At 41.8% G+C, this 17,242-nt stretch overlaps 1 protein-coding gene across 1 annotated transcript in view; it reads left to right on the top strand.

The window, feature by feature from the left end:
• ALDH1A2 (aldehyde dehydrogenase 1 family member A2) overlaps positions 1–17,242 on the top strand; it is a 219,793-nt gene that overhangs the window by 93,175 nt on the left and 109,376 nt on the right. The window contains exons 2-3 of the mRNA XM_033920183.1: positions 5,732–5,836; positions 7,250–7,390. Of these exons, the coding sequence (XP_033776074.1) occupies positions 5,732–5,836; positions 7,250–7,390 (246 nt within the window). The remainder of the gene's footprint in view (positions 1–5,731; positions 5,837–7,249; positions 7,391–17,242) is intronic.

Raw genomic sequence — 17,242 nt, forward strand, 5'->3', positions numbered from 1 at the left:
CATACTGGATGGAAGGAGGAGATAATAAAGGGAAGAAAATAGTAAGATAATGGAGGGGTGAGGGAAAGGGGTGACAAGCTGTGTGTAGACACAGTGAAAAGAGGGAAACGGGACTAAATAGTAAGAAAGAATTTAATTTAGATGGAGGCAGAAAATGGAGAAGGAAGACCAGAGAAGAAAAGGGAAGAGAGAGCAGAGAATGATATCAGATCTGAGTGGAGGAAATGAGAAGAGAGATATGCTAAAAACCACAGTGGGGAGGGAAGGATAGAGATGCCAGACCATGAGGGGAACAGAAGGAAGATGATGGATGCCAGACCAAATTGGGGGGGGGGGGCAGGAGGAGAGATGGCAGGGAAAGACAGACAGTGAATGGAAGGGGCAGATGCTGGACTGAAGAGACAGAGAAGGTTATCATGCTGCTGTACCGGGCCATGGTACGCCCTCACCTGGAGTACTGCGTCCAGCACTGGTCACCGTACATGAAGAAGGACACGGTACTACTCGAAAGGGTCCAGAGAAGAGTGACTAAAATGGTTAAGGGGCTGGAGGAGTTGCCGTACAGCGAAAGATTAAAGAAATTGGGCCTCTTCTCCCTTGAGCAGAGGAGATTGAGAGGGGACATGATAGAAACATTCAAGGTACTGAAGGGAATAGACTTAGTAGCTAAGGACAGGTTGTTCACCCTCTGCAAGGCAGGGAGAACGAGAGGGCACTCTCTAAAGTTGAAAGGGGATAGATTCCGTACAAATGTAAGGAAGTTCTGTGGTAGAAAGCTGGAACGCTCTTCCAGAGGCTGTTATAGGGGAAAACACCCTCCAAGGATTCAAGACAAAGTTAGACAAGTTCCTGCTGAACAAGAACGTGCGCTGGTAGGGCTAGTCTCCGTTATGGTGCTGGTCTTAGACCAGAGGTCTGCCGCGTGAGCGGACTGCTGGTCATGATGGACCTCTGGTCTGACCCAGCAGTGGCAATTCTTATGTTCTTAGGGCAGACACTGGCTGGAAGAGAGTGAAAAGGCAATGAAAGCAGAAACCAGAGACGACAAAAGGTAAAAAAAAATAATTTTATTTCTATCTTGTGATTCAAATATATCAGATTTGAAATATGTATCTTGCTAGACTTAATTGGGGAGTGCAAAGCCCAGGCAGTGCTTCTTTAGCTTCCAGCTGGCTTAGGGCTCTCTCTGACCAGGGGGCAGTTGCCCTAGTTCCACTCCCCTAACACCATTCCTGTCATGTGAGACTGTGGTATTCTGTTACTTGATATTTGTGTAGCATTCTGTAATAATTTGTCTTATTCAGTTTTCTTGATAGTAGAGGGGATATATGTGAAGGGGAGGGGAGACAGGGGTTTTGTTGATCTTTGCCCTGTATTATTTGTATTTATAAAATGACAATTGTATAGAATATTGTTTCTTTTTATACTTTAATAAAATATGTTCAATATAAAATTATAACTATTTGAGGCTTGTGTGGATGGGATCAGATGGTTTGTGGGACCGATCTCGCGGGGATGGGGCGGCGATGGTTTTTTACAAAAAATTTCAGTCTTATTAGTTTGCCGGTCCACAAAATAATTATTTTATTTCCGCCGGTCCATAGGTGTAAAAAGGTTGAAGAACACTGCCTTAGCCTATTCCTTGGTAAAAGTTTAGAACGATCTTCCCTCGATTATCAGAACGTCATTATCTCTATCACTTTTTAGGAAAAATCTGAAAACTTATCTCTTTCAGAGATTCTTAACTGAGGCCTGATCTAATTTATTGAAAATTTTCTATTATCTTTATTATTGTTTTGTATTATATTCTTGTAAACTTTGTTAACTGGTTCGAGTCCATGCTGGAATGATCCGGTATATAAAATGGAAATTAGATTAGATTATGAGTCTTGAGGTGCCTTTATCGCTAAAAGAATTACAAGCAGCATTGAAGTCCCTTAGAGTTGGATCCGCTCCAGGTGGTGATGGTTTCACTGTAGAGTTTTATAAAACATTCCAAATTACTCTATTACCTCATCTTTTAAATCTATATCAGGTACTATGGCAGAGTCTAACTATTGTTTTGCCGAAGTCAAATAAAGATCCCATGTTGGTTTCAAATTACAGGACTATTTCTTTGATAAATGTAGATGGGAAAATGTTGGCTGTTATTGGCATTGTGCTTAGCTAAGGCTCTCCCTTATATTATAGGTATGCACCAAACAGGGTTTGTTGCTCATAGACATTCTTCAAATAACATCAGACTGGCTTTTCATATGTTAAATTTAACAAAAGCCATGGGCAGATCTGGCCTTTTCTGTATCCTTAGATGCAGAGAAGGCCTTTGATCATGTGGAGTGGACCTTCATGTATCAAGCAATGGATTGTTTTGGTATTGGATCTGGATTCATACAAATGATTCAAACCTTGTATAGTTCCCCTTTTGCTAGACTATATATTAATAATACTTTTTCAGAACGCTTTTGTCTGGAGAGGGGAATTAGCAAAGGTGTCCATTATCTCCTTTGCTTTTTGATATTGTACTGGAACCCTTGTTATTGGCTATTCAACAGGCAGAGAAGATACAGGGTATTCCTTATGCAGGTCGGGAATACAAGGTCTCTGCGTATACAGATGACATTTTGCTTCATTTGAGGAATCCTGAGTCTACCATTGCACATTTATTAGATTTGATTGATAGATTTGGAAAATTTTCTGGTTATAAAATAAACTGGAGTAAATCAGAGGTTCTTCCGCTAAACGTTCACTGTCTAAAAGGATTATTTGACACATTCCGTTTTCTTTGGAAGGAAGAGGGCATTTGGATTCAGAAAACGTTGGAAGAAATGATGAAAGTAAATGAAAGATCCTTATTGCTGAAGGTCACAAATGTGTGAGCAATGGGATCCATTACATTTGTCTTGGTGGGGGAGAGTCCAGACGGTTAAAATGATGATTTTGCCTGTGGTTTGTTACCAAATGGGTATGTTGTCAGTTTATTTTCAGGGGTCCTTTTATAAGAAATTAAATAGTATTCTTACCAAATTTATTTGGCTGGGTAAAACTGCTCGAATTGCTTTAGTATCATTACAAAAACCAATTGCGGCGGGTGGGGTAAATTTCCCCAATTTTTATAGGTACCATCAAGCCTATATAATGCGCCAGAGTATGTATTGGATTCTCCCCAAGCTCATGGAAGATCTCCCTGATTGGTTATACTTAGAATGGCAATTGATGTCCCCATTGCGACTGTTTCATGTGTTGAGTATCAGATTACCCAGTTATGTAAAGGACAATAGTATTTTAATTGACACGTGGAAAACCTTGAAATTTATTAACAAATTAACAGATCCTCCAGTAGAGAAATCCACATATCAGTCCATATGGCTAAACTCCAAGATTCAAATTGGCAAGTCTGGGATCTTCTGGAAGCAATAGATGCAAGCAGGGATTCGAACACTAGATGATGTTATGTCAAATGGAAAAATGCTTGAGTTTTCACGACTGCAACAAAAATTTGGTATAGCTAACTCTCAAAATTATAAGTGGTTGCAGTTGAAGCAAGCCATTCAGAAGGGGTTCCCTGATTGGCAAAATCTAAAAAATTATTATAGTCTGCATATCCTTTCCTTCCAGATAGATTTTATAGGACATCAGGCTGCCAGGTGGTATAAATTAATATCTGATTTCTTGAATAAAAAACCAAAAAATGGTCTTCGTGACATTTGGAGCATTGAGATAAAGCAGTATATTTCTGCATCTCGATGGTCACAAATTTGGACTTGGAGGATGAGATGTACAGCGTCAGCGGCTATGAGATAAACATGGATTTCTTATTACATAGATCATTTTGGACCACGGTTAGGTTACACAGGTTAGACTGTTCTAAATCTAATAGATGCTGGCACTGTCATCTAGATATTGGGACGCTGAATCATCTAAGAACATAAGAACTGCCTTCTCCGGATCAGACCTTCGGTCCATCAAGTCCGGCGATCCGCACACGCGGAGGCCCTGCCAGGTGTACACCTGGCTTAATTTATAGTCCACCATATCCTTATATGCCTCTCTTAAGGAGATATGCATCTAGTTTGCTCTTGAAGCCTAGGACGGTCGATTCCGTCATAATCTCCTCTGGGAGGGCATTCCAGGTGTCAACCACTCTCTGAGTGAAGCAGAACTTCCTGACATTAGTCCTGAACCTGTCCCCCCTTAGCTTCATTACATGTCCTCTAGTCCGTGTCAAATTGGACAATGTAAATAATCTTCTCTGCTCTATTTTGTCGATTCCTTTCAGTATTTTGAAGGTCTCGATCATATCCCCACGCAGTCTCCTTTTCTCAAGGGAGAACAATCCTAGTGTTATAAGTCTGTCCTCGTATTCCAGTTTCTCCATACCCTTCACCAGTTTTGTTGCTCGTCTCTGCACCCTCTCCAGCAGTTTTATATCGTTCTTTAGGTAGGGAGACCAATGTTGGACGCAGTATTCCAAGTGTGGTCTGACCATTGCCCTATAAAGCGGCATTATAACTTTCTCCGATCTACTCGAGATTCCTTTCTTTATCATGCCCAACATTCTATTTGCCTTCTTTGCCGCTGCCGCGCATTGTGCCGACGGCTTCAGGGTCCTATCTATCAGTACACCCAGGTCCTTTTCTTGTTCACTCTTCCCCAGAGTTGTTGTTCTATTGTCCTTTGATACTTAACTTTTGAAGGTCAATATGGGATTAATAACATTTTGGAATTATCAATTCCACTAATGTATGAGGTGGTTATTTGTGGAACATTATTACATGTTAAACCCCCTATGGATCAATATAAAGGCTGTCTTTTCTTTATTATGAACGTGATAGCCATGCAGATGATTACCCGTAATTGGAAGAACTATGATCGTTTAAATTTTCCTTTCTGGTGGGCTAATCTGTGCTCCTGCTATAGATATGAAAAAATGAATGCAGATAGTTTGGGGCACAGTAATTTTTTTAATTAGTTTGGGTCCGTTGGCATCTTATGTTACTTTACTATAGCAGGTCTTTGTTTATAAGTTAGTTTTTGTTTATTTTCATACACATCCAAGGACGGGTGGGGGGGGGGGATATCTCTGTCCTAATCTGACTTTAGAGTATTTACACGGGGTGGATGGGAGGAGGGGAAGATATTAGTAATTTGATTAGGGTAAGATTATTGAGGAACTCTATGTTGCTGTGTTTTATGGAATAATCATTGAATGGGTGGGTGGGTGGAAGAAAATGATTGATTATATAATTGTAAGTTGAATGTGCTTGTATTGACGTATTATATGTTATATATTCATGTATTGCACTATTGAAGTATGAAAATCAATAAAGAATTTTTTTTTAAATGGATATTTTCTCCACCTGATTTTTGGATGCTTTTCTCAAGTTGGACTTAGACATCCTATCGAAAATACCCCTCCACATAACGGGACAAATATTTACATTAGATTTTACGAGTATTATATAAGAAAAGGCTGTTAGTCAAGAAAAATTTCAAGGACTTCCATAGACATTTGTCTTTTTTTAATATATCTGTCTTCCAGAAATTTCTCTAAGCAAAAGCCTACCTATTTCTTTTAAACAAATTCATTTCACTGAGCTGCAGCACCATTTTCTAAAATGTATATCAAAGAATCTGAAAAGTATTAACTGAGCACTTTTATTGCCTTTGATCTAAAGCAGTAATATTTATGGGTTGTTTTTTTTTGTTTGTTTCCTCTTTTAAAATTATTTAGATCTTCATAAATAATGAGTGGCAAAACTCTGAGTGTGGGAAGATATTCCCCGTGTACAATCCAGCAACTGGAGAACAGATCTGTGAAGTCCAAGAAGCAGATAAGGTAATGACTTGGAAGCTTTTCAGAAACTTTGGGGGAATGTGTTTAGGCTATAGGGCTATCTATGACTTACACAAGATTGGCTCCCAGAACTGAGGGAAGAGGGAGGGACAATCATACCACGTGCCATAAGAACATAACATGAGAATAGCCATACTGGGTCAGACTAATGGTCCATTTAGCCCAGTATCCTGTTTCATAGTGGCCAATCCAGGTCACAAATATCTAATGAAAACCAAAAAGTCCCATATCAGGCCTCGTAATGTACCATATCAAGGCTGACTGATAGTTCATGGAGCATTTGTGGTTTGATTCATACAAATAATAGAATTGAAGACTATAGCAAGTGGTTGATGGATCCAGGATGTGGGATTGTCAGGATCTTTCACAGTCAAGCCACAAATCCTAGAAAAAAAGACACAACTGAATGTATAATTAATGTGATCATTAATTTTTTTCCTCAAAACGGGACAGGACTCCTGGATCCCTTCCCTCCCCCCCTCCGGATCCCGGTCCCATTAAATATAGTGCAAAATATAGACAGCAGATATAAATTCTCAAAAGTGACACATTTTGCTCACTAAATTTAAAATAAAATCATTTTTCCTACCTTTGTTATCTGGTGATTTTCTTGAGTCTCTGGATGCACTGCCTTCTGTGCATCCTCTCTTTTATTTTTTTCTCTTTCTTTCTCTCTCCCTGCCCCCCCCTTCCCAAGCCACCCTGATGCAGCCTGCTTCCCCTGCCCCCCCAACAAGCCAAGCCACCCTGCTTCCCCTGCACCCAACAAGCCAAGCCACCCTGCTTCCCCTGCCCCCCCGACAAACCAAGCCACCCTACTTCCCCTGCCCCCATGCACCCTTCTTCCCTGACCCAGCAACATCAAGGCGCATGAAACGACTGTACTGCACAAGCGCCAGGCCTACAAGTCTTCCCTCCCCCCCCCCTCGATGTCAATTCTGACATTGGAGAGGAAATTCCGAGCCAGCCAATCACTGCCTGGCTGGCCCGGAACTTCCTCTCCAATGTCAGAATTGACGTTGGGAAGAAGGCTTCTGGGCAGCAAGCAGCAGCGGCGGTGGACTAGTGGGGGGGGGTTTGAAATGGGCGCTGGAGGGAGGGAAGGAGGGAGGCTAGCTTTGGCATGGCAGGGAGAGAGGGGAAGCGATTGCCTATCCCGTTGTCCCCGTGCACAGCTTCAGGACACTGTCCCTGAAAACAGAACAGCTGTATGCGGGGACATCGGGACAGGGGATCTAAAAACGGGATGGTCACCTTATGTATAATGCTAAATCATTTTCAAACTGATGGAAGAATGGAACTATCTCTCTCCAAATGCTATACATCAGTACTTTTCAACTGTCTATCTGATAGGAAGTTTAATTACAAATGACAAGACCTTGATATTTTTCTTAGGCTGATACGGATAAAGCAGTAAGAGCAGCACGCCTGGCCTTCTCACTGGGTTCTGTGTGGAGAAGAATGGATGCTTCTGAGAGGGGTCGCCTCTTGGATAAACTGGCCGACCTGGTGGAAAGAGACAGATCAATTCTTGCTGTGAGTAATGATTCGCATAGGACTTACACGGGGTTTCACAGGGTCTGTGTCCTTCAGTTTAATATACTGCAGCACTGACGTGACTTTGGGCTGGATTTGTAAACTGGGCAGTCTCATGATAAACAAAGCTGTCTCTCCCTTACTATACTGCCCTACTCCCTTTCTACAGCTGGAGAAGGCTGTTAATCAATCTTCTTGCTCTCTTCTGTTTGGGAGCATTCAGCTCCACCCATAGGTGCTCTGTATAAGAGGCTTGGGGAAGCTAAGCCCCCCTCCCCCAGCCCCAAGCACTAACATTTCCTCCCTGTCTAAAGTCCGCAGCAGGAAGGGCAATCTTCTCTTCCCTGCTGCTCTCTCCATGACCCTGGAGGCTGCAAAGAAAATTAAATCACGTGCAGGTTTATAGCCCTTTGCTTGCTGCTGCCAGCTCTGCTCAACTGTCTCCTCCCTCCATGAAACAGGAAGTTACATCATGGGGGAGGGAGATGAGCAGAGCCAACAGTGGGCATGCACAGAGCTCTGGCACCATGCATATTTTAATTTTCTTTGAAGCCTCTGAAGTCGGAGATTCAGAAGCTGGGAAGACAAGGGAAATTGTCCTTCCTATTTATACTTCCTGCCCTGGACTCGGGCAGGCAGTGGCCCGATAGATGTAATAGAGTTAGTGAAAGGGGGAGGGAGAGAAATTATGGTGTGAGGGGATGAGATGGAACAATGGTGAGGGATGGGACTCATGGGAGGAAAGATAGAGAAGGACTGGGGGGAGGGAGGGGGAGAGAAAGAGGGGCAATACACCTGAAGGATTTTAACTTGGACCACCATACCCCATATCACCATGCCCTAGCCCTACCTCACTTTAATCTCCACAAACATCTGTCACCCCTTCTCTGTAGCTTGAAAGCGTTCCTGAAGAGGCACACTTCCTGCCTTGCAAGTATTTGTACCTACAGTTTCCAGAAGACTCTTCCCATTCAGCCTGCCCAGTATGCCTTCCTGTCCTCTTTCCTCTGATTTCCTTTCCACTGCTGAAACATCTTACTCGGGAGAACTGTGAGGTTTCTGTCTAAGGTAACTTTCTGGTTCAGCTTCTTACAGATAGTGAAAGTCCGTTGAGTTGCAGCTGGACAGAAATACTACATTTTCAAGGTTTACTTGTGTTTTTAATAAGGTTTTCTGCGTTTTTGTACCATTTACATCCCAGACCCCTGAGGAAGGCGTGTTTTCCAAAACATGGACCTTGTTGGGTCCTTTGAACTCACACACGAGAACCATTTCTTTGAAATGCTACATTTTCTCCAATACAGAAAAGACTTTTACACCTTGCACATCATATCTGCAGTTTCTTTTCTTGTTATGATTGTATGTACAAAATACAACAAAATTTATTATTTCTGTAGAACTACCAGGCGCACACAGCCCTACCCAGAAGAACTTACAATCTAATTATGACAGACATAATTATGATAATTATATTAAATATGATAAAAATATAAAAAAATGATAAGTATATGCATTTCAGCCTGATCTTTTCAGATTTTGGTAATTACTTTGCATTCTAATTTTGACTTTGCTACGACCGGTGCATGCAGCAATTGATCGCACAGATTCATTAGTTAAACTTAATTCCAATCATTGTCTAATTTATTTGATATACATAATAAACACCCAATAAAATGTATGCACTTAGCTCACTAATAATAACATTTAGTTAACAATGGAATGTGTCAAACGTCATAGTGACACTAGGGATCTCATTAGGCTTTACTGGATTCAATGAACATGAGTTCTTCAATAGCTATTGTTAACAGAAATACTTTACTTTCCAAAGAGAGGCCTTTTTCTTCCTTGTTAAATTATGAGAGTCTCTGGAGGAGGGCTTGTTTATTCAGTGGCAATAAATAAACTGGCAGCCCAGTATAGATAAACCAGTCCACAGCAGGGATCTTAGAAACTGCATCGAGAAATTATTTATACTCTCCCCAAGTACAAAGGGGATGGGAGTCTCTGCTCCATGTCTCTTCAAAGATTTAGATAATTAGAACGGGCATGTGAAAAATTGGAAACCTCGTTTTCGTTCTCTCTCTCTCTCTCTTTCCATTCCTTTTTTGCTATCACTGCTGTGTATGTGAAATCCTTTATGATCAGGGCCACCCAATGATAGGGGCCATTTGAAATTGCACCCGCCCCTCCCTTCCTCTTCCCCATTCCTCCCTCCGCTGTCTCTCCACCCTCCTGTTCTCTCCGGTTCATAGACAGTAACGCGGAAGACAAAGGCGCGCGCCGACAACTGAGCTCAAGATGGAGGCGCGCGCCGAAGAAAAAGACTGTTTTTAGGGGCTGCGACGGGGGTTTTTGTTGGGGAGCCCCCCCCCCCACTTTACTTAATACATATCGCGGTGGCATTGTGGGGGGTTTTGGGGGTTGTAACCCCCCACATTTTAGTGAAAACGCAACTTTTTCCCTAAAAACAGGGAAAAAGTTAAGTTTTCATTAAAATGTGGGGGGTTACAACCCCCCAAATCCCCCACAACGTGGCACGATCTGTATTAAGTAAAGTGGGGGGGTTCCCCCACACACACACCCCGTCGTAGCCCCTAAAAACAGTCTTTTTCTTCGGCGCGCGCCTCTGCACTGCGCTCAGTTGTCTGCTCGCGCCTTTGTCCCGGCGCGCTTTTGACCTGGCACCGTTCTCTCCCCCTCCCAGTGCATCAGCATGAGTGTGGCATCTGCTTGCCTGTCCCCCCCCCCCAATCTCAGCAAGTCCTCCAAGTGCCATGGTGGGTTGTGGCAGAGCCATCACTGAAAGTTTTTCTCCATCTAGCAGGGTCTTTCCTCTGCTTCCTCCTGCCCACAAAGAGACATGATGCAGGAGAGAAAATGCACTGCCAGAGAACAGCTTTCATGCAGCCTCCCTCTTGACCCACTGCAGCGTTTGGAGGACAGTGGGGAGGGGTGTTAGATACCAGACCTGGGAGTAGGGAAGGAAAGATGGAAGATGCCAGACCAGGCCATGGGGGCAGCAGAGGGAATAGCAAGAGAGAGAAAAAAATGGACCTGGAGCACAGGAAATGGTGAAGAGAGGGAAAGAGATGCTGGACTTTAGGGATGGGGGAGCTGAAAGAATGGAGATAGAGGCCTGAACCGTGAGGGAACAGATGCTGGACTGGGGCGGTGGTTGTTGAGGGAAGAGAAAGCAAAACAGAAATTAGACTGAGGAGATGATAGAATTAGTCAATCAAATGATTAAATTAAAATCATGTTTCAAATTTTTACAGAGTTGACCCTGTTAAATCAATGACAAAAGAATCTATACCTTCAGTGGATAAGTTGACCAGTTCTTTTCTAAAATCTAAAGTGGAAAATATTTGATTGTCTTCTAAAACATTTGATTCCATTTGAAGTACCAGATTATAATATTTGTAATACGGAAACAGGAATTTGGGGAGATTTGTATTGGGATATATAATAAGAACATAAGAATTGCCACTGCTGGGTCAGACCAGTGGTCCATCGTGCCCAACAGTCCGCTCACGCGACAGCCCTTAGGTCAAAGACCAATGCCCTATCTGAGTCTAGCCATACCTGCGTACATTCTGGTTCAGCAGGAACTTATCTTGAATCCCTGGAGGGTGTTTTCCCCTAAAACAGCCTCTGGAAGAACGTTCCAGATTTCTACCATTCTCTGGGTGAAGAAGAACTTCCTTACGTTTGTATGGAATTTATCCCCTTTTAACTTTAGAGAGTGCCTCTCGTTCTCTCCACCTCAGAGAGGGTGAACAATCTCTCTTTCTCTACTAAGTCAATTTCCTTCAATATCTTGAATGTTTCAATCATGTCCCCTCTCAGTCTCCTCTTTTCAAGGGTGAAGAGGCCCAGTTTCTCTAGCCTCTCATTGTACAGCAACTCATCCAGTCCCTTAACCATTTTTGTCGCTCTTCTCTGGACTCTTTCGAGTAGTACTATGTCCTTTTTCATGTACGGCGACCAGTGTTGGATGCAGTATTCCAGGTGGGGGTGCACCATGGCCCGGTACAGTGGCATGATAACCTTCTCCGATCTGTTTGTGATCCCCTTCTTAATCATTCCTAGCATTCTGTTCACCCTTTTTGCCGCCACTGCGCATTGCGCGGACGGCTTCATTGACTTGTCTACAAGGACTCCCAAGTCTCTTTCCTGGGGGCTCTCTCCGAGTACTGCACTAGACATATGCATATGTCTCGTAGGTCTTCGTAATCCTTTTGTGTCCTCACTACTCTGAATAACTTTGTATTGTCTGCAAATTTAATCACCTCACTCGACGTACCAATTCCTAGGTCATTTATAAATATGTTGAATAGCATGGACCCGAGCACCGAACCCCGCTGCACTCCACTCGTGACGCTTTTCCAGTCCGAGTATTGTCCATTTTCCCCCACTCTCTGTTTCCTATCCACCAACCAGTTTTTAATCCACGTGAGTATAATAAGAACTCCAGAGTCTCATAACAACAAGTTTTAAAGATTTTATTGCAATTATCACATAAATTGTGTGTTTTAGATATTTGTTCTGCTGTTTTACTGCCATCAATTCATCTGAGATTTTATATTGGTTGACTAATTTTGGCCCTCTTTTACTAAGCTGTGGTAGAGATTTCTGCTGTGACCAGTTTGTGTTCAGTTATCGTCTAGTCTTGTGAGTTTTTAATTATTTTAAAATTATTTTATTTTGTAACTTTATTAATGTGTAAATCTCCTTGAATATTGAAAAGGCGATTAAACAAATAAATAATAAACTTGAAACTTGAAACTTGACCAGGAGTGCTAAATGCTCCAACACTGCTCCAATGCTCATAGGAGCACTTCGCATGCCGAGCTGAAGTAGAAACCTCTACAACAACTTAGTTAATAAGGTATTAAGAGAAGGGGTATATCCTGTTCATTTTATTGATATTATATTTACACCAATGCCAAAAGCATCAAATATTGATTTAAGTTGAATTTTATCATCCAGTGGTCGGTATTCCATGGCAGGCCAAATTGTTAGAATATGTGGTATATCAACAATTTTCTGATTACATACAACCCAGCACGGTTTCCACCCAGTCCACAGCACAGAAACCTTAATTTTGGTCTCTGAAATTAGAAGAATTATGAGTTTTGGTAAATGAACATTGCTGCTTCAATTTGATATATCTGCAGCGTTTGATTCGATAGATGATAACGTAATGTTGAATAGACTGAGTGCTTTGGGAGTGTGTGATAAAGTGTTGAGTTGGTTTTTTTAAAATTTTTTATTAAAATATATTGTGTACAAGAAAAACAACTTTGCAATCCAATAATAAATTAATTACATACCCCCCTCCTACCCACCCATCCTGGATTATATTAAATGTTTTTACACTTTTAGGAAGGATGGGTGGAGATGGGGAGGGGGTTATGTATTTATTGTAACATTAGAAGGAATTGAGTTCTGTCTATTGAATTAATTGATTGATAATATGTTGCACTTTATGCTGGTTTTAAAATGAATAAAGATTTTTAAAAAAAATATATATATATAGGGCTCCTTTTATCAAGGCGCACGGCGGGGGTTAGTGTGTCAGACATTTCATCATGCGCTAACCCCCGGGGCAGCCTAAAATCCTAACGCCTCGTCAATGGAGGCGTTAGGTACTAGCGCAGCAGGTGGTTTAACGTGCAGTATTCCATGCGTTAAACCGCTACCGCGCCTTTGTAAAAGGACCCCATTGTGTAAAAGGAGCTAATTCAAATTCTGGTTTTTGGTTGGCAGATTGTGGGGTTCCACAGGGCTCACCAATTTCACCCTTAGTTTTAATTTATATATGAGCCATATGGAGGAATAGCTGACTAGTTTAAGAATATTTGTCTTATCTTATGCGGATGTTTTTTAAAAAAATATGGAGTCCAGCTTTAGAAAATTTTGACGAGGCTTATAGATTTATTCAGAATACAATAATTGGACATCTATTCATTTTTTAAGATTGAATAAACAGGAGACCAATTTAGATTGTTTTGGTAAAAAAAAATAGTATTGTCTACTGGCGAGTAATGAGGAGAAATCTAGGGTTTGGGGTATTATACTGGATTGTGGTTTGCCTTTTGAGAACAAAGTTAATAAAGTAAGAGATTTTTTGTTTGATTAAGTCAGCTACGGGCAATATGTTCTGTCCTTTCTACTAATCAAGTTTCAAGTTTAATTAAAATTTCTTATACTGCCTAATCAGCCCTCTAGGCGGTGTACAAAATCATAAAAGAAAACAATAGTTAAAATACAAATTTAAAAAGACAGGGGGCGACAGACTTTTGGAGACATAAAACCATAACAGGTGGAAACAAGAGGATAATAGGCAAGAACTACAATTTCAAAGATAAAAGATAACAATTTAAGGGAAAAACAGTAGGAGGGTAAATAAAAATAAAATCATTCTTAGTTGCTCTTAAAAGGACAGTTAAATCTCAAAGGCATCGATAAAAAGAAATGTCTTTAACTTTGTCTTGAATTGATTAAGAGTTGATTCTAATAGTTTTCAAACAATAGTTAGGGCAATTATTTTACCCCAGTTAATTATTGTAATTCATAGTACTAAGGTATTACACTGAAGTTGAAATATAGGTTGCAATTGCTTCAGAACACAGGGGCATGTCTGATATTCAGTACTAAGAAATATGATCAGGTGACTTCATTTTTAATCAGTTGCATTGGCTGATGGTTGAGAATAAATTTTAAAGTAGTTACATTGATATATAAAATGTTATATGATATGGGACCTGAAGGTTTATTAAGCCCCCTTTTAACAAAACTGTAGTGCAGTTTTTAGCAGCAGCTGCGGCAGTAACAGCTCCGACACTCAGGAATTCTATGAGCGTCGAAGCAGTTACTGCCGTAGCCGACGCTAAAAACTCCCTACGGTTTTGTATAAAGAAAAGGGGGGGGGGGAGAAGATATTTATCCTTTCCAGTAAGTAGGAATGGTTCTTGTTTCCAGCATTCTTTGAAGCTCAGTTATTCAACAAGTAAATATATTCTTTTGAAGTCTTTGATGAGTAAATCTTGAATATGTAGGAACCAAACTTTGGAATGATCATCCTACTGAATTAAGGAACGTTTCTTTGCATTATCTTATGAAATTTTTTTTTTTAAACCTCATTATTTTTTTTTTAGTTCAATCATCTTTATTGGTATTTTAAAATATAAACCTCATTATTTTAATTGATTTATTATAAATCTGCTAAGAACGTTGATGTATTATTTTTAGATATTGTTATCCACATAGATGTATCTTTTTAAAATATTGTTGTCTGCCTAGAATCTGATTGGAGATTAGAACAGGCTATAAATGTTATATAGAATAGAATGTTGGTCCAATGGAAGGAGGGAGAGAAAGATGCCAGACTACAGAAGATGAGTGGAAGATCAGGTAAGTACAGGGGGAAGAGAGAAGAGAGAAGCTGGCCATGAGGAGAGACAGGGACATAAAAGAAATGTTGGCTCTGGAGGGAGCATAGGGACAGGGAGACATAAAGGAGATACTGGCAGAACAGATGAGACACATAAGAGAGATGGATGATGGACATAGAGAAGAAATATCTAAAGAACAGGAAACCTTGCAAAGAGTTAAAAAAAAAAAAAAAAAGAAAAGCAGAGGAGGGTCACTAGGACCAAAAAATGCTCAGACAACAAAGGTAGAGGAAAAATAATTTTTCCTGAATTTATTAATTGTAATATGTCAGCTTTGGGAAATCTGCATCCTCCTTCATACACTCTCTACCAGTCTCCAGTGGCATAGTGAGGGTGGGAGGTAATTGCCCCCCCCATGCTCTACTCTCCGGCCTGCTGCTCGTACTGGCATTGGCTTTCCCTCTGACATCACTTCCTGGCTCCGCGACCCAAAAGTGATTTCAGAGGGAGCCAGTCCGGTGCAAGCAGCAGGCTAGAGTATTGCTCATTCTGGCGAAGATGTTAAAGAGATACGGGGGCAGGGAAGGAAGGGCGCGAACATGGTGTGTGTGGGGGGTGGGGGCAGAGAGGTGCCGGTGCCCCTACCAAGATGGCACCCAGAGTGGTCCGCCCCTCCACCCCCCCTTACTATGCCACTGCTGGTCCCCACCCCACTACTTTGGGAGTGATTGTGTTAGAGGAAGGCCCATCTCAATATTTCCACCCGGGGCCCATTCAATCCTAGCTATGCTACTGCTTATAATAGATACTAGTCTTTAAGCCCGTTACATTAACGGGTGCTAGAATAGATGTGTGTGTCTGTCTTTCCTTCTTTCTTACTCTCTCTCTCTCTCTTTCCTTGGCTTTCTGTCTGTCTGTCTGTCTTTCTTTCTTTCTCTCTCCTTGACCGCTGTCTGTCTGTCTTTCTTTCTTTGTCTCTCTCTTTCCTCAGCTGTCCACCACCACCCCTTCCCTGCTCCCCCTGTCCAGCAGCAGCCCTTCTCCCTTCGTTTTACCTCCCCCCTGTCCAGCAGCACCTCTTCCCTGCTCCCCCTTGTCCAGCAGTAGGCCTACTCCCTTTCTTTTGCAGCACCCCTTACCTGATCCTCCTGCCAAGTAGTACCCCTTCTCCTTTCCCTGCTCCCCCTGTCCAGCATCCGCTAGCCAGGGCCGCCGCGGGGCTTTTGCTAGGCCAACCCATCTCGCATTATCGAAGTGGGCCGGCCTAGCAAATGCCCTGCGGCTGCTGTGTTTGCTAGTCCGGGGGTGAGAAGAGGCGTCCCGGCAGCAGCGGCGCAGGAGTCAGACCACCACCGCAACTCAAATCTTTGCACACGCCGCCCCACATGACGGAAATCAAATTTGGCACGGAGGCACACAGCATGGTGGCAGGGATCACAAAACCCTATGCGCGCATGCACGCCTAGGGTTTTATTGTAGAGGATGTTTCGCCTGACTTTTGATGAAACAAGGTGGAAATTTTCATCCCTTTGACCTCCCATGATGCTGGCACATTCATTCATAGCAGCAGAGTAGCACAGTAAGAGGGTGATTCAATAGCAGACTGCTTAAGATTAGGTACCCGGAATGTAGGTGCCTAATGTGTAGGTTTCGGATATGTATGTGCTTAACATTTAGGTGTAACCACACCAGGCATAGAGCTGGTGTAAGTGTTAATGCCTAAGCAGTGCATAAACTTATAGTATTCTATAAGTTACTACAGCAAAAGGCATACAAAGCAAAAAACTATGGGCTCCTTTTTTAGGTGCGCTAGCGTTTTTAGCACATGCAGGATTTTAGCGCGCGCTAAATCCATGCTACGCTTCTAGAACTAATGCCAGCTCAATGCTGGTGTTAAGGTCTAGCACGCACTATTCCGCGTGTTAAGGCCCTAACGCACCTTTGTAAAAGGAACCCTATAGGACGAGCTACTAGCCACCAGAGCAGCGAAAATAGACCGCCACCTCTCCAAGATACTGACCAAGACGACCAACTACAAAACATTCAGGAAAGAACTGAAAACTATACTTTTCAAAAAATTTGTCAAATGAGATAACCAAAACCTTATAAACCCTCCCCCAGATCCCATCGCTCATGTTAGTCGTCAATTCGTGTAAGCGCGTTCTATCAACTCTGTAACCTCCCTGGAAATGCCCAGGCCAACTCTTTTTGTAAACCGCCTAGAACTGAAAGATATTGACGGGATAGAAAGCACTAATGTAATGTACATAAGTTTGACCTTTGTCATGTGTTGCAAATATATGTTATGTAGGTTAACTAGGTATTTACGGAACAGTTCTTAAATGGAATTTTGGAAGTTATTTGCATATGTGCATATATTTGTTATTCTAAACATTTATGTATGTTATTGGCGTGTAAATGTTAGCTCCTGTGTTATAGAATTGTCTTCTAGATA

This window comes from Geotrypetes seraphini, chromosome 14 (genome assembly GCF_902459505.1).
Source record: "Geotrypetes seraphini chromosome 14, aGeoSer1.1, whole genome shotgun sequence".
Taxonomy (NCBI): Eukaryota; Metazoa; Chordata; class Amphibia; order Gymnophiona; family Dermophiidae; genus Geotrypetes; species Geotrypetes seraphini.